We start from the raw sequence: 18,875 nt of genomic DNA, 5'->3' as shown, positions 1-18,875 counted from the left end.
AGCTAAAAATATATGTGCAAGAAAGATGAAAAAAGCAACCTTTAGAATGCATGCACACCATCTGGAGAAAAATAATCCAGAATTACAGCAGATGAAAAAGACAGGGGTGCAGTGATGCAAAGCAAGAGTGAGAAAAATTGTACAAAATTTTCAAGGTACTGTAACAAAAAACGTAAGTAAATTAATGCGTAAGTAAAGCTCCATACTCCAAAGGGGAAAAAAAAAAAAAAAAAAGCTGAAAAAACATCCTCTATGGAGTTCTGGCATACATTACATACATTCATCACATTACATATGTAGGAAAGAGAAGAATCTTTTGAGGTTCAACAAGGGCGAGTGTATAGTCCTACACCTGTGGAGAAATAATCATATCCACCAGAACAGGTATGGGGATGACTTGCTGGAAAGGAGCTCTACAGAGAAGGCCCATGGCATTTGGAGTGCATAAAAAAGGTCGTGACCAGCAGATGAAGAGTTCTCCCCATCTACTCTGTCTTGTGAAGCCACATCTATGTCCAGTTCTGAGAGGAGAAGATTGATGTTTACAAATATCTACTAGGCAGGAATGGATGGGGCCAGGCCCTTTTCAATGGTGCCCAGTGACAGAACAAGGGGCAATTGGCACAAACTGGAACACAGGAAGTTCCATCTGAAAATGATGAAAAACTTTACTTTGAGGTTGACAGAGCACTGGAACAAGCTGCCCAGAGAGTCTTCTTTTCTGGAGATGTTCAAAACCAGACTGGATGCTGTCCTATGTAACCTATTCTAGGAAACCTTATTTAGCAGGCAGTTGGACTGGATGATCTCCAGAGGTCCATTACAATTCTGTGATTCAAATATATACCAGAACGAGGGGAAAAAATGGCTATTCTGAAGAGAATTTAGGATTTAAAAACCTGAAGCTGTGAGACTGAAATACAAGAAAAGATAAGGGAATACAAAGCATTACTTCGCTAAATGATGACTAAGAGCAAGGATACAAGCAGTTAAAGAATATTATAGACTCTGGGGAAAGAAAGTATGTGCAAAATGGAAATGAAAAAAATAAATGGAAGATACTGGAATGGAAGATTCAGACCAACCTTACTGATTTTGTTAGTTACACAACGTGTGTCCAAAAAGAATGGCTACAAGCTGCAGCAACTGGAGCTTAGAGAAAACGTAAAGAATGGATGAGAGGAATTAATCTTACCATAGCTTTTCATGCAAAGAGACATGATTTTAGCTAATAGGACTTCCTTATCTTAACTTACTATGATACAGTACAAAGACTATGGGAAGTGACACTCCCTTATTTGGCACTGAAAACTTAGGATCTGAAAAAGACTAAATGAAAATGAATGAATCAGTACTAGGGCAAACTAGAAGAATCTAGCAGAATACTGAATCCACGTAATTAGTAATCCTGTCATATCCACACAGCTTTCACCAACCATACCCACTAGCCAAATTGGGCTGTTTTCACAAATGATCTTTAATCTGCCTCTTACCTTAAGTGGCCTTTACCAGAATGGTAGCTCAGAATCAGGGCTAAAAACATGCTGACTTGGTTCACTAAAGAATATCTTCATTATCAATCTTACTTTGCCTCATGATGTGGAACAGGTGATGAAGATAAACATGAATTTTAACACTGGCTGATAAGTTAGCTCATGTAACAACGTAGCTGATGTGACCCTCCCTGAATAATGAGCAGCCCAGACAGTAACTACAGAGCATGAAGTTGAATCTAGCAATCTGGGCCATAGGTAAATTCTCTCCTCAGTGCCAGGCCACTAGTCAAATGGTCCAGTCTAATTCCTGTACATTATGAAGGCTCTGCCAAAAGAAAAATAATCAGAAGGATCTTTAAAAAGATAGAGATATAGACAGAGAGGGAAAAGCTGTTCATGGAAGCAATTCCACTATAATCATGTTACTTCCCAAAAATGAAAAGGCTTGAATGGTTGTTCTTTATCTCCTGCAAGATGCCTGAATACATGGCAAAAAAAATACCACCGAATCCAAATTTCAGCTTCAGAAACTACCTAGTTCTGTTTCTTCAACTGCACATGGCTTTTACCATCCTAAACTATTTCTGAGCAGCTGTCTTTCTCTGCTGATGAATGAGGCAAGCTGTATACGTTCTCTTAATTTTGTGTGTGTTTGAAAAAAGACAGTTTTATGCACATTCTGAATACTCAGGGTGGTTCACAGCTCAGCAACAAAGCAGAAGTATAGAAAAGAAATTCCATTTCCAAGCTGGCCTACGTATACATAGAAAGCTCATTAATAATTAACCATGAACACCCTATTTGGCAAAAACAAGGTCAGCCTCATGGTAAGCAAATCTAATATGAAACCACTGGTGGTCACTCCTAGAAGTTAAGTCCCTTTTAAGAATGTCAGGAAATAATCTTGAAACCTCAGCCAAAAAACTTCCTCACAGTAAAGCCAATTGCAGTGCCACAAGATAGATCAAGATAGATGCATAGTAACCCCCCAAAATAGAAAACACCTACTAAGTACTCTGAGTGATATCTAGACTTACAAATATATGACACTGAATATTTGCTTGTCATCATATTTGAAACCACAGAAAGGTTTAAAAATTCTGTTAAATTTATATTCTTCTGTCATGTTTGCATACCTCTGTGATAAATCCCTACATATGTTTATTATTCAGTGAGCCTGGAGCATGTTACCTTTTTGCTGTCATAAGCCAACAACTAACTAGTAGGCTAGAGCCAAAGCAGCATGATATCACTGACAAAAATTCACAGAAACAGAATACACACATACTCACCCTCATAGAGGTCTCTCCACCATGGGGCTGTTGCAACCTGAAGACTTGAGCAACCATGTGTTCTGTGGAAGGGTGCAATAGGATACGTCGGGAAGCCAGTCCCACCATTACATATCTGCCCATTGGAGACAGGCTCACAGAAATGGCATTAGGGCCTATAAAACAGAACAGTAGTTACTTCACTCAAAGGTTAACATCCCTCCTGACATATCTTTCCCACAGTTTCTTCTTCTAGTATTCTAGCATTCCAATAACATAAAGCATACAAAGCTCATTCTGGTAAGAGGCAGAAAAGAACAAGGAGACCTGCATGAGCATAAATTTTGTGAAGACACTTTACTGCTGCAAGTATCCTCCCTCTAAAACAATGAAGTTCTTCAAATAAAAAATTGTCTTGCAGCAACTACCCACTACCAGCACCTTAACTACCCAGACAGTATCACAAACTCCCCCCAGCAATGCTATGTTTGTGGCTAGTGGGGCAGCCAATGTTGTATTTCCTGTTACTACAGTAGACAGGCATTGACATTCAGACTATTGTGTTTCTCAATGAATGCTGAGTTCCAAGGTAACTTCTCACATCCCCACCCACCCTGACTTCTTGCTGCATCTTACCAAATCGTTTTGTGTAAAGCATCTCGCCCAAGTTATGGGGTGCCAGAGAATACACAGCCAATATTCCTTCGTCGGGGAAGCCTCGCTGGCTGCTGGGAATGAAGGCTGCCAGTAGCTGCCCATCTGCAGATATATCACAGCTAGCATCATTGTAAATCTTGCAGTTTTGAACAAGCACGTTCACAGATGCTGAAGAAAGAAAGGAACAATGATTAAAACATTCAGGCTCAGCAGAATAAAGTAAGATTCAAACCTAACGTAGAACACTAAATGTATGAGGCATTCAAGACATATAGCTTTCTCCAAAAGTTTATGAAATATTGCTACTCTGATTAATGTAACATTTGCTCCAAAACACAGATAAGGCACTACAACGAGCCCAGAGAATGAAATCTACTCACCTGGAGCCTTCGGCCAAGAAACAGCAATGATTGCATTTTATCAAATCGCTCCTTTCTTGAGTACAACACTACCCTTTGCAAAGGACAGCACAGTTTAAACAAGTCCCAAATTGTGACTCTTTGACATACTCCAGCAGTGGTAACATTAGAAACAGTACACCTTGATTAATTTCCCATTTTCATACGGAAACCCTAAGTTTCACCTTTCCTTATTGCCAATAAACAGAAGGTAAATGAAAAATTCCTCCCCATAGATACAGACATTCCTTTCTGACGGCTGTTTTTACACCAATCTTGGCTAAAGGAAACAAGATAGGAAAGCGACTCTTCTAGCCAGTCCACCATTTAACTGCTCCAGTATGAGACACTTGTGCAATCAGTGAAGCAGCTGTTAAACAGACAAGGTAGCGAACAGCACCTCAGAAAACTGAAGTTTTACTTTAATCTCTGCCAGTGAGCTGCTGAGTGACCTCATACAGACCTTTCCCCTCCGTGCCTTGCATTCGCAGCCCATATGATCTTTGGGCAACTCAATCTTACCACACAACTGTACCATTCCTAGTGTAACAAAGTTCCATGGCTTTTGGCATCATCTCTTCACCAACAGATTACGATATTCACCCCCTCAGCTTAACCAAAAAGCACTTCATTTTTTTGACTGGAGCTGATATAATTATTCCAGGAGATAAGGAGCTGAAACTAACACTTGCAGCAGCAGGAAACGAAGTCATGATGGGGAGTGAGCCAGGACTGATCCCTCTTCCCAGGACTGCTGATTAAAACTGTTTGCTCAACTTAATCTTTATTTTTTTGTGGTCTTGAAGACATTCCTTTCTGGAACTACTTACCTGCATAGTTGAGTATCATATTCTACTGCTCCACTTAAGAAATTTCAATGAAAAAACATACGAGGATAAGAAACAGGCTATTTAATTACATTCTGTACTAAGCCACCTACACCTGTACTCTAAATTTACTCAGCCTTTTTTTTTTTTCTTCCAGTTTCAAAGCTGCTAAAAACAGTAATTTTCAGCCTAACATAAACAGAAAGGTGCTGAACAGAAAAGGTAAATAACGTAGTCACTGCCAGTGCTGAAATAACCAAAAATACACATGGCCCTTCAAAAAAGACAGTCCAAAACATGACAAAATTCCTGAGCGATCAGTCTAAAGCTAGCTGAAGAGAAAGAGCACAGGATAAAGAGCTACACTACCTCATTTCAAAAATGCAGAATTAGAATGTGCCTTCCAATTCTCCCCCTTCAGTCTTTACTGAAATACTCTGTTATCACAAGAGAAGATGGGTATCAACACAAGAACTACAGCATACATGCAATGAACTAGCTACAGGATACATGACAGTTCACTGCACTCTTGTACTTTTCATCAAATTGGAAGGATTCCTGCAGAGTTCTTCAGCAACTCATTTCAAAACCTATCCTATTTATTATCTTTTTCAATCAGCTAGACACAGAGTGCAGCTGGTTGACGAAATCTTTGACAAAGTTGCTTAATTCATTAACAGAGCATGATTGGTTCACAAATGGAAAACTGAACTATACAGAAGCATAAAAGAAGTGAAATGCAAAAATTCTGGAGCGCGATAATGTTTTTTAAATTCTGCTTTACCTAGCAGCTCATCAGTTGGAAACAGGATCAACTCTGGTGATCATAGCAATGACTAGCAGCCACTTAGCATGACAGTGAAAGAGGTGGCAGTGCTGAGCTGCACTGGGGAGCACGCTTACCATGGAAATGTCAGTGCTGCCCTAGTCAGTTTCTGCTGAGAGCACGTGCAGAACACTGAGCACAGTTTTAGTCAGTCATGCTCAAGAAAAATTAAGCCCTAAATGGTACCAAATCCAGCAAATAGTTAAAAGATAACTGGGGAAAATGTGGCATTTATTTTATGGCTTAAAAAAAAAAAAAAGGTGGAGAGGAAATAGGATTGTATTTACAAAAAAGTTCCAAAAACATAAGTGCCAGAGAACATTAGTTATAATTCTCTTCAAAATTGACAGGTGAGAGTAAGTGGGTAAAAGCAACCATTAAGTTTAAAAATTAGATTTATATCTTTTAAAATCTGAATTGCAAGATTCTATAATAGTTTTTCAACAAAAGTAAAAGGGGTAAAGAATTTAACTAATTTTAAGATAGAATAAGAGGAAATATAGGATGAGCTTGTAGGGATCTAGACAGTGGTTAAGAGGGTCTTTTCTCACTTATCTCTTTGGAGTTCTATTCTAATCTGCTGCAACCTAAAAATATTAATTCACCAATGGTCTATTCATCATACAGCATAGGTTCACTTATATTCTACCTTTTTTTGTTTTTGTTTTGCTTTGTTTTCTTCTTTTCTTCCTTTACTGCTTCAGCACAGCACACTGAACAGTCTTTTGGTGAGCTCTTCACAACAATGTCCGACATGACTGTGTGTCTTGTTCTTTTTAAGGTTTAATGCATATGCTGAAGGGCTCTTAGAAAAACAGATTGTGAGCTCCTCTGCCAGAAGTGAACTATCTTTCCCCCTCGAAGTTTGCCTGGAACATAAAATATCACAGATGCAAGTCACACGGAAGAAGAAGATGCCCTTTATTTCAGTCTTGCAAGATCTCATTCATGCTGGCATCACAGTTCTTTGCTCTTCCGTAACTTGCAAAGGATGAAGGACTCAGGCAGCACAGACCAGGACCAAAGGTACCTACTGTGTCAGCAGAAAAACCTCAAGGAACAGCATCTAAGAGATTCCTAAGTCAGGGAGATGACTCAGGATGCATTTGACTATTTGATTTTTTTGAGCTGAGGTTCCATCTGTTAAAATGAAGTCAAAATAGAAGACTTCAGGGGAAAAAAATGCTATTTTTGGAAAATCATTTGCAACAAGGCTGCCCTTTCATCTCTTGTTTTCTTTTGTTGTTAATGCAGCCACAGAGCTGATAGAATAGATCAAAAGAAACATCAGAGAACAAATTAATCAAGCTCTTGTGCTAACATGGTGCTCACACCTACAGCATAATCCCACTTGAAGCTAGAGAAGGCCTGGAAATGCCAGCTGGACAGCACTATTTGCCAAAGATAACCCAGGATACAGTGTTGGGAACAGGCTTCCATCCTCTCCTTATCACCCTGAGGATGATACTTTCTTCACAGCTTTTTTCCTTCTTTCAAGTTGTTCTACATCAAACCATAAATCAATAAGTAGTGACCAAATCACCTTCCCAAGTTCCATCAGTGTTACAACTGAAGACAAACTCCTGACTTGTGACTAATTATGGAAGAACTAGATCAGTTCAGACACAGTGGTTAGAATATCAGGTTGGATACTGGAAAAAATTTAGTCTCAGAAAGACTAGTGAGGTATTGGAACAGTTGCCCAGGCAGATGCTGGAGTCACTGTCCCTGGAGGTGTTCAAGAAACGTGTGGATGCAGCACTGCAGAACATGGCTTAGTGTGCATGGCAGGGATATGCTGATGGTTGGACTTGATCTTCACCTTAATGATTCTATGACTCTATGATATGGAAATAACAAGTAAAAAGTAGCATAAGGGAAACTATATTCAAAAAACAAAAACAACAGACAAAACCTTCAGATATTTCACCCATGGAAAGGTAATGGTCACCAATTCAATACTGACTTACTAGCTGTGAGCAATTTTAAGGATCTACGGTAGTGACAGCAGCAGCACCTAGCAGAAGAATATTAACTAAGTGGCCAGAGATAGCTTTGCCTCTGCTACCAAATTCCCCAGCCCAATGCTGATATGATCAACAGTTATAGCAGAAGGCTGGATTGTGTTCATGTTGGCATTATTAAAAAAAGAACTGGTGAAAGGAGAGAAGGGATCTTCTTGTTTTGTAACTGACAGAGAATGATAGGCTGGAGGCTGAAATCCCCCAGGTCCCTCCAGAGTCATTTCCCCAGGCCATAGGTGTCGCCACAGAATCACAGAATTGTAGGGGCTGGAAAGGGCCTCCAGAGAACATCGAGCCCAACCCCCCCTTCCAAAGCAGGCTCCCTAGATCAGGTTGCACAGGTCAGCATCCAAGCAGGTCTTGAATTTCTCCAGAGAAGGAGACTCCACAACCTCTCTGGGCAGCCTGTTTCAGTGCTCTGTCACCCTTATTGCGTGCTGAAGAGTGTGGCCTCGACCCTTTGCCTCCTGCACCTTAGATATTTACAGCCATTGATCAGATTCCTTCTCTGTCATCTTTTCTCAAGGGTGAACAGACCCACGTTGCTCAGCCTTTCAAGGCCTGTGTGCACTTGCTGGGTTTGCCATCAGTGTGGTCACTGCCCCAGAGCTGAGGCTTGTGCATGGCCAAAGGTCAGGCCAGGCCTCTGAGGGTGCTGAGATCGCAGGGCTGCACTAAACACACTGCTGTTACTTCACATTTCAGTGAAAAACATCCTATTTCCAAACTACCTTCTCTTTGTTTAGTTATAACAGGAAGAAGAGCTTCTCTGAGATGGAGGTCGGCCACGGAGCCATTTCTCTGATGGGAAGTGGAGTTGGCAGGCAATCTCAAATTTCAGCTGCATCATTTCATCTGCCTTAAGTTCCAAACCACTTGTGGCTCAAGTCTGTCCCAGGAAGTGCAACAGCACCCTCTCTGTAAGCAGACTCTCACATATGATCATCTCTGATTTACAGAAAATGATGGAAAAAAGGAGCTATTGAAGTCAAGTGCTTTACTTGGAAAATTGTTTGTACCCAAGGCCACAGACAGTCTGAAAATATCTCCAGTATACCACTGCATTGTTATACACTTAGCTTTGCAGTATCACGATTAACTTGTGCACCTGTACCAACATTTTACTAAGTGGCACAAGCAGACCATTGAGATAAAGCTTCCTTGAAGAAATATGCTTGCTATATAAAATGGCCTGGCATTTAAAAACATAGATCATCAGCAGCACTACCATCAGGTTATGAAGGGAAGTATTAGTAGCCCTAGGCTACGTTAACATCTGTCTGGTTTGGCAAATTTGCAGCTTCTGTTTTTCTGTGCCTCTGGAAGCATGGTAAATGTCTGTGTTAGGATTAATCCAGCTGTTCCACGTTCATACATCTCTACTTGACTGTGGCAAAGGGAGATGCAACTAATAAATCTAGAAAAGCCAGACTTAGGCTGATCATGTAAGAACAAAGAAGCAGAGTAAAACCAAGCATTTCCAAATGGTAATAAGTCAAGAAAGACAGTGAAGTACATCCTAGAGAAGAGAAAGCTCCGGAGAGACCTGATAGCAGCCTTTCAGTATATAAAGGGGGGCTGTAAGAATGAAGGGGACAGATATTTCAGCAGAGTCTGCTGTGATAGGACAGGGGGAAATGGTTTAAAACTGTAAGAGATTTAGATCGGATATAAGGAATAAGATTTTTTTACAGCAAGGGTGGTGAGACACTGGAACAGGTAGCCTTAAGAGGGGGTGGATGTCTCATCCCTGGTGACATTCAAAGTCAGGCTGGACGGATCTCTGAGCACCCTGATCTTGCTGTAGCTGTCCCTGTTCACTCCAGGAGAGTTGGACCAGATGGCCTTCAAAGGTCCCTTCCAACTCAAATAATTCTACAATTTTAAGTACTACAAAGCACAAAGTGCGGATTCAGAAAGGCTGGGGATGGCCTGCAAGAAAGGCACGATGATAGAAGAAGCCTTAGCCCAATATCCAGCTAATTGGAAGTGAATTCAAAATGGGAGCATTTTGGTAGAGGAGAGGGAGAAGATAAATACTGATGCCTTAAACAGCAGTTGGTCTTTATTTTCTACAGAATTCTGTAAATTACAAACATCTTGTGATTTTTTTTCCCCTTCAGAAAAACAGCAGCCTGCTCCTGAACAGTTAGATGAGGCCAGAAAAGCTACTAGCAGCTGCAGCACTCTTCAAATACTTCATAAGATTGCAGAGAAGTCTCCAAGAATCTGAGTCAGTAGCAAGATGCTTCTTTATCTTCTCTTCCTCTTCATTTCAGGATGGATCATGGAAAGTGTTGTACCTTCACCTTGTACACTGATCCTTGGCCTAAAACCTTACACTACTACTACAAAGTTTGAAACTTAACAGGACATGTCATAGCACTGGCACATTTGAGTTCATTGAAATATTCTACTTTCAAGATGACACTGCCTCCTCCTTCCCATGACAGAATGCTTCTCAGACAAAATACTAAGCACCTTTCTCCTTTACAGCATCAAGCATCACTGTCTAAAAGCAGGGCTTTAATTTCTCACCAGACTATAAATGCCACACCACAACATTCCATAAAAACACGTAGAAAGATTATAAGACAGGCACCAGGTATCTTGTCTGCAGGAATGACACAATAAGAAATAGCTTCTTTAACAGGATGGGTTACTGCTGGCCTTTTCCTAGCTACTTTCTGCAAACAGAGTCCCTGTTCCCTCTGAAAAGAAGTCAAGTGGTTAAATTTAAAATATGCACAGAGATGGTCCAAGTTAAAAATCACTGCACAAACATTCCTTTCTACTATCTTCGTATCAGGCTGCCACAAACATTCCAGCAGCTGTGCAGCAACCTATATCAGGATTCCATTGCAGACTAAAAATAGCCTTCTAGCCAAGTTAGCTCTAATACACCAAAAAGTCATTCCTTGATCAGCTGATCACAAGCATCAATATCCTTTCATCTGTGTAACAAAGTCTCTTCCAATGCAAGAGCTAGCTTATGCCAGCTCAGAATGCATGTAAAACTAGGGTCTAATTCAATAAATGGAATAAGAAGGAAAAACAAAAAACAAAAAAACAAACAAACCAAACCCTACAACAAAACAATAAATCAAAAGCCAAAAACCGGTAGTACTGCTCATTCTTGACCCAGAAGTGGCTTCCACCTGAAATATGGGACAAATCACTGCTTTGGCAAACGGCTAGAAGCTACACCTACTTCCCTCATCTTGCAACACTGTGGTAGGCAACAGACCAGGATTCTGATTACCAAAACACACTGCAGCTCTTTAACCCACAGTAATGTCAATAACATGCAACATCCAGTTCCAGTTTATTAGTAGCTTCTAATGCAAAAGTATAAAGCTGGTACGCCTGTCATTCCTCTATAAACTTGCTGGTAAAAGAATGAAGGGATTGGATACAGATTTTCTTTTTTCTTTTTTTTAACAAGGATTATATATTCTCATGAGATTACTTACATACAGCCCCAGTTACACAAGGATTTGCTGACAGCAAGAATACACAAGCTAGACAGAGCAGCAACAGCTCTGAATGCATTTTGTCATTGTCAACTTTCCCAAAAGGCTAAGCATTTTACTGTTCCCACTGCAACAAGGCAATCAAGTAAATCCCTACAGTATATAGCTGCCTTCCAAAGATCATAGTGCTTATGGTTGTTCCATCTGGACTTAAAAGACAGCACTGGTGTCCTTTCTAGCTTACCATTGCTGATTTCTGGCAGGTCAAACTTTGTGAAGTCCCACCACTGGAGCCGGTAGGTTGTGTTAGCAATGTTGCTGGCCACAGCTGACTGTCCATCTCCAATCACAGCACCTACATGAAAGAGAGGAAAATAATTATCAATTTAATCTCCAAAAGATCATCCAGAAAAAAAGTGGGAGTGACAAAACAAAGAGCTTTCTAAAATCAAACACGAAGTTCAAGATTCTTAAATAAGCATTAGTTACACAAATGACAACGTCACCTAAACTTAGCCACAGAAAACAAGAAAATAATAAGAAAGAACCTCCCTGGAACATATTTCTGAAAGAAAAAAAGGTTGATAAACAAGCACAGGCTCACAAAGTAGAAATCTTAATCAGATTCATTTGGTCCAAGTACAATTCAATGTTAGTGAAGACGTATTTTCGTAGACAGCAAATTTTCTAGTACAGCTATGAAGGAAACAATGTTGCCCTGTGAAATCACACACATTTACAGACATATTCCTCGCTATCACTAAACTCCACATAGAAGGATTCAGGCTGCCTACAATATATGTCACACAGTAAGGATTATAACAAAAATATTAGCAACTCTATCTGAAATGACAATGAAATTAGAGCCCACTACAGAACCCAATCCTACGCCCCTGAAGCAGGTACTCCTTTTTGGAGTCTCTGAGACAGAAGAATGCCACAAATGCATGCTGTGGGCTTTGCTAATACATATATACAGAGAAAACACAGAAACTCTGTATATTACTTGTACTTGCATAGGCGGAAGATGAGTTAGTTCTGCCTGGTAAGGAAGATCTCAGAGCTGGCCTCAGGGTTTTCCTCCCTTTACTGCTCTGTCAACCTACTCCAGGCAGGGGCTGCACTGGATCCAGCCTCTTGCTAGCCACCTTAGGATTTGGGCAACAGCTTAAAGCACACAGCTAAGTGTAATATTTCAGTAACTAGCACAAAGAACATAATTAGCCCGGCAGAAAGGAACTGCTGCTGGCAACTTAAGTAGGCATACATGTAAAAGAAGCTCAGAGGCATTAAACGCAATCCTTATGGCAACAAGTAGAAAAAGGAAACAGTTCTCCCATTATAGTAGTACAGTCAAAAATCTTTTGCTATTTCTACTCTCTAAGACCTTCAATTGCATGTAGCCACCGTACTACAAACACATCCTAGAACTCAGAGGTGCTCAAGCTATGAGAACTGGATAAAAGGGAACAAAACAAGATCACCCTCATGTACACATGAGGAAAAGCACAGCCTCCAGGGGCTCATCAGACTAGATTGAGGCACCTTCACCGTCTGATGGGAAGCATACAGTGGCTTCACTCTCCCACAGAGAGACTAGCTCAGGACTGTCGCCACAGCAGCACTGGTGGAAGAACAACACCTGGCCAGCTCAGCCTCTGTTTCTGCCCATCAGATGCTCACATATTGCTGGGAGAGAAGAAGCAAGGATTTTTGCTCTCACATGTGCCCAAACCCTTGTTCTCCATATCCCCCAAAACAAAGGGCTCCTCTAAACAAAAGATAGGTGCTGGGAAAAGCAGACAATGCATTAATGAAATTACATTTTGCAACCAGAAGTGGAAGAAGGACAATTAGATTTTGTGTTCCTTTGTCTTCAAAAGTCTCCTTGTTACAAGCTTGTGGCTGGTACACAAGGGCACCTCTTGCCGCGTTGCTTCCAACCACCAGAGGGAGAACAAAAAAACTAGTTCTATGCAAATTCTAAGCAGTAGCACCTGCTGCACTAAAACTGTACCTAGCATCACCAACTGGTAACTACTGCCTCAACAGGCTGGGTCAGGCCAGGAAACGCTCAGTGAAGACAAGCCACAACAGCACTATTCAGGGTGCCTAATTCCACAATACTTATCTTCTTGTTACAGAACAGCATCGCAAGGTCATCGCCTGTTTTGCGATGACAACAAACTCTGTTGGCATAGCCAACAGCATATAAGATGGAGAATAACATATGCTAGCAGAGCAATCTCACACTCCCTCTGCATCACAGAAGCCTAGCAACATCACACACTGCTCCACAAACAGCAAATTCATCTGGCTCATACTACTGTTGCATCTACAGCTACACACACCATCAAAAGAGCTGTTGGCAAGTATTTTTGTTTTTTTTTTTTTCCTGTAGATATTCTGGTCCTGTTTTCCTTCTCCCTGGAACCTTCAGGTGAGTTATGGTGTTCAGTTCAACCTCTCATCTCCTTGCTTTGCCTAAGGTATTTATGTTCTACACAACTACTAGAGGAAAGCAGCAGCTCCTCTCTGTCTACACGACAGCCCTGCACAAATTTCAGTCAGCAAAAGCCACCAAGTGATGCTAGTGCTGCAGGTAACAAATGTCTTTAGCAAAAAGAGGATCTTGAGGGAACAAGGTCCACAGAGTAAACAGTGTATGTTCAGAAAGATTTGATCAATTTCTCAAAGAATTCAAACAAGAGGGCCTTACACTAATGGCAGTTCCATGATCTACCTGTTTTTATTAAGTGATTACTTCCACTTACACTAATCGTGTATTTGAAAACCATAATTATCAAGTTATATCTAGTTACATACAACAACAGGGAATAAATTTCTATGGTTTCACAAACCCTGCCAGAAGCCTCCCACATGCACGCATGCACTATCCTACGGTAGAGACAATTAAAGACATTAAAACATTTGAGACATTTAATTTAGGAAAGAAAATAATCCTCAGTACACAACTACACTGTCCTAACCTTTTTTGTTTGATTTCTCTGTTGGTTGGTAGGACAGACTTGAGAACACGGGAAAAAAAATTGATGTTAAATCATCAGTGTTATAGAGCTTGTGTTTACTGTGCAGCTCAAGGACTCTTCTCAGCTGCTTCACCTCAACTGGGTTGGTTTCAGCCTGAGTAAGAGCATAAGAAAGCGCCGATGCTTCTTACATCCTAGTGTAACTTGAGGCAAAACCCACAGTTCAGCTACTTAAATCTGGGTGGCGGCAGATCAGCTCACACAGGCAACAGTTCTCACCAAGCACTTGACAGTCTGTCCTGATCCCTGGATCTTGTATTGTTTGATGGAATCACAAGTGACTGCAATGGGTACCCGAGGGTCTCGGGCTTGTCATTGCCATGAACAGAACGACCTTTTTCTGCAGAGGAGATGTAGATTTCAAAATGCTGAAATCCAAAGTGAAGGCCAATTGAAATGCAGTGAATGTAGGTTTGATTGGCAGCTTTCCTGCGTATGTCTATCACGGCATAATAAACACTGGATGATAGCAGAAATGAAGATAAATGCTTTCAGCAGCCCCCCTTCTCCCCCCACCGCCCTGATCTCCACCCACCCCCACTCAGCACATGACAGGAGAGTTTAAAGAGTGGGGGAAAAAAGTCTTAACAAAGGCTTAACAAAAAGAAAAAACACCACCTTTTCTTATAGGCCACCTACACGTACCAGCTATTTATCCATCAGTCTCAGTCCTCTCAGAGGGTCCAACTCATCTTGCCATGTGGAGAAACGAACCTTTGTCAGTCAGCTATTGCTCATTTATGAATCAAGCCATACCAGCTCATGTCAGAGTTTAGACTGAAAGGGAAAAAAGGGCTGCAAAGGTATTCTGAAGTGGTGAAGAGCAGGATACTTTGAGACTATTGCTGTATCAGACCTTCAGTGGATGAGCTAATATTCAAGCTACACAGCCTTTGGTTTCAAGAATGCGACCATCTACAGGTGATGAAAATTTCTCTGCCATAAACTTAACAGAAAGTGGAGTTTAACCTCTTTTTTTATTTTCTTCCCCCCTCCCCTCCTTCCCCCCGATTAGATCATTTCCTCAAGTTTTTATTGTCTGGCAGATTTCTTCACAGTCGAGCAAAATTTATTAAGATGCTTAAAGATAAGGCACATGCCTTTGAGGAAGTTGGAAAAGTCCCTGAGCTAATTTGTGACTCAATTTGAGAAAGTGATTAGACCCTGGTATAAAATTCCCCCTAGATCAGTACTTGTATCTTTAAGCATGAGTACCTTTGAAAAGTAATTACCTCTTTATGTGCCCATTTGTAACTGTAGCTAATGATACTGAGATTATTCAAGGCTTGCAGAAGGGATCTATCACAGATGGTGAGTTTTATTTACGCAAATCCTAGGTTTACTACTACCCAGTCTCCAATAAGCCCAAAACACAGGACCAGTCTATTTGATAAACCAAGAACAAAGCTCTTTGCTGCAAGAATACATCAGATTCTCTCAACCAATCTGGAAACCATTTGAAGCCAGATGAAACGTTACCACTGATCAACACGTCCTAGTCAATTAGTTGGGGCTCTAACAGCTTCTTGCACATCTCCAACCCTGAAGTATTCCACAGGGCAGCCTGGCTTTGGGAACAATAAAAACATGCAATCCTGAAAATGTTTTTGACAAACTTGTATTCCAGACTACCACAAAGACACTACCTTCAAAGTGGCAGAGCTAACTATCTTTAACTGGGCTAACACTGTAGAAACAGTATGCATAGCAACTGGTATTTTCAAGGATTCATTTTGGGAGGTAGCCATTTGAAGAGACCATCTTTTCCAATCTCCCAGCGTGTTTTAAATAGCAAGTAGGCAAAATTATATGAATGGATGCACAAGAACATTGCTAAGTGTAGTTCAATGATGTGAACTGAGAAAGCCCCAGAGAGGTCTGTGCTCTCTGAAAGCTGAACCCTTCAAAAGGCTATTGTTTTTCCCTTACCCCAGATGTACAAAATAAGAAGAAATGCAATTCCCCATTCATGTTCATTTCTATTGCAAAATGTCCTCTTAACAGGGGCAACACTTAGCATGCCCAGTTCCACAGCCTTATCAGAGATAGGAATTTAAGCAGGCTGTAGGTAGCAAAGATGAATACCCTAATACGAGCTCAAACAAGTGCCCAAGGGCTTCATTCACATCGTGAATAATGCAAACATGACACGCAAAAGGGAATATTCCTGCTACAAGATTCAGACCTCAAAAATAAATGAGTTTATTTGCAAGAATACAAACAATAAATGAACAAATGTCCTGCCCAAAGCCTCCACATCCCCAGTACACTCCTGATTGCTCCTCAACATCTTGATATTAGAGACATTCCTCTGTCTGATATGTAACAACTGAAACAGAAATGCATAAGAGAAGCATCTGCCTTCAATGGTAGGGTCTAGCTGTCCCTCAGGGAAACTAGAAGAGGTGAAGGTCCTTTTCAGACACATTTTCTTCTTCTCTGAATTGTTTGCACTCACCACAACGAAAGTCTGGATTTAGAAAATAGTGTGCAAAAAAATTGTTTTATCTGTGAAGTTCATAATCTCTTGCCATCAAGAAAAAACTAGATAATGAGGAATACCATCTGAACTGTGGGCATATCAGAGTGTAGAACTCAAGCCTCACCTCAGTGATGAGTGGAAAGCAAGATGATTGCTCAATAGCTGCTGAGAAGGAGAAGGGATGAATGACACAGTGAGTCTGACTTCGGCAACTGAACTGAAAGTAATAGTTGCACCTTGCTAATGATATGTAATTATTTGGCTTGTGTAGATTCACTGCTGTAGAGAATACTAATTTGCACAGTTTAAAAATTTGTTCTTACAGGGTAGTTAGTATAACTCATCTAATGTTGCTTGCAAGTCTTAGTGTTGCTTATATTCACAGAACTCAAATGAAGCTTCTAAGTGCAATTTTTTCCTTCTAAGAAAACTTAGAAAACAAAGACTGAATGGGCTCAGGTGTTTGTCCTTCTTGTTTGTCATTTCTGAACCTTTTAGCCACAGAGAAGAATTTCTATGGAAAAGTTCCACTCCGTGAGTTACTTTACACTATCTAGTAGCACACATGAAAATGCATTTTAAACAGCAAAACCCCTTTGCTTACTGAGTACCATGTGACATCTGGAATTCTGCTTCTGCATACCATTTCTACAGAGATGGAGGTGCCCCATGAAGCACACGGGTGGAAATAAATGTTACAAGGCTAGAGAGTCAAGTGAAATCTTCCTGCAAATAGAGATCATTAGAAGAGCTTGACCGGAAAAGTTTATAGAAACAAAAACTAACATCTGTTACTGTTTGACAGACAGTGGTCACAAGTTGCTTAAGAAGTGGGTGGGCAAGCAAGCTTTCCTTTCAGTTCATTTGGATCCCTTGCTGGGAATAGAAGTCAAGGTGTGAGTCTCCCAGTCAGCAAGCTGCCAGAGCCATTAAAAAAAGCATCTGCAGATATTGTTGCTTGTTTTGAGACCATTTCTTTATTTCCATGTGACAGCAGCATGTGTCAAAAGCGTGCCTCATATTACCATATGATTCAAGCAGTAAAACATGTTTCCTACAGCACAGGCTTTTAGGGAAAATATTCAAGCACTAAAAATACATTCCAATCTGCACTTCATTTCATCTAATGTTTTGTTTCAAGCATGTCTTCATATTTCAGCCATTTAGATGATTTTGTCTGTAGCAGAAAGAAGTCCTAACAAAAAGCACTGAGTAAAGGTTTGGAGGAAGGAGTTTACACTTCCAAGAAGCATGTATTTTCTTCCTTCACCTTTGTCTGTACCTACATATGAGGGTATGTTCACAGCTCTCCTCCCTTTCCAGCTTCCCAGAACAGTAGGTGACTCTGGAAGTCAAAATGCCACATCTCTCCTGCCAGAGTTTAAATTTCATGCAATCCCTCTGAAGGTGAACTGGCAAGGACTCGGCAGCTAATCTGTGCTGAGTGTCACTAGGGCTCCTCCCTCTGCCAGTCCCATCCCTTGCAATGCCTCCACTCTCCTCTGTCACTAAGTCCCTTGCACCATTTCCAAGCCCTTCATTAAAGGCTGTTGGAAGTCTGCTTTTTAACCTTCACATCTGTGTTTATTCTCTGCACAAAAACAGAGTGGAATCTGTGCCTGGCAGGCAATTCCTTTTGTAAAACTCCTTTTTCTTTCCCTTTCTGACTTTTCAGAGCATGAAATGTGCCTGCTAATCCTAATTGCCTCAGATGGAGAGGCTGAACAAAGGGGCAGCCTTCCACCAAAAGCACAGCTCTGTGCAGGTTATGCAGAGCGGCCGCCAGGCTCTAAGCTCAAGTCTCCAGAGCTCCCATCTCATTTTGTTGCATTTCTAAAACACACAAGGACAAAATTCCCCACACAGATATGCTGGGAAGAAGGACTTGCTTTCCCCTCCCCTACTGAGAAGGTTCTTCCAGCACCAGAGCTCACTGTGCTGCGTGACATGGGCATTGGTCGGGTAGTCCTCAAATACAGTTGCTATGCGTCAAAGCAGAGCAGCTCAACACACCCGGCTTTTAAGGGTCATTTGTGTGTCTGCATCCCAGCATCAATTCTCTTATCCAAGCAAAAAGTTTGCAAGGTCCCACCAGCATGTTTGTAGCCAGCCTATCCATGAGTTGTGCCCTGACCAGTGGCACAGGAAATGGAATTGGCAGGGATTCATACACTTTTCTTTGTAGTGACAACAAAGAAGTTAACTTTCTGGTCTAGCAGAGATGTCTGGATTCAGAGGAATATTTCTACTGCAGAAAAAAAAAAAAAAGAAAAAAATCTCATTTACAAGTTTGCTGTCATTGCTTAGCGAGGATGTCCTTAGGATGTCCTTAGCACCCAAGGCTGATGCTTGTGAACTTGAGTTGTCACAC

The 18,875-nt window shown here is 41.0% G+C and overlaps 1 protein-coding gene across 6 annotated transcripts in view; it reads right to left on the bottom strand.

The window, feature by feature from the left end:
• The window catches only part of AMBRA1 (autophagy and beclin 1 regulator 1), a 124,778-nt gene that overhangs the window by 38,069 nt on the left and 67,834 nt on the right, over positions 1-18,875 (bottom strand). For all 6 annotated transcript variants that reach the window (XM_085224716.1, XM_085224711.1, XM_085224712.1 and 3 more), the window contains 3 exons: positions 11,217-11,327; positions 3,404-3,592; positions 2,789-2,943 (listed from right to left, as the gene is read on the bottom strand). In XM_085224716.1, coding sequence (XP_085080842.1) covers positions 2,789-2,943; positions 3,404-3,592; positions 11,217-11,327 — 455 coding nt within the window. The remainder of the gene's footprint in view (positions 1-2,788; positions 2,944-3,403; positions 3,593-11,216; positions 11,328-18,875) is intronic.

This window comes from Meleagris gallopavo, chromosome 5 (genome assembly GCF_905368555.1).
Source record: "Meleagris gallopavo chromosome 5, MGAL_WU_HG_1.1, whole genome shotgun sequence".
NCBI classification, from domain to species: Eukaryota; Metazoa; Chordata; class Aves; order Galliformes; family Phasianidae; genus Meleagris; species Meleagris gallopavo.
Note: the sequence above shows the minus strand (reverse complement) of the source record. Positions and strands in the feature narration are given on the sequence as shown.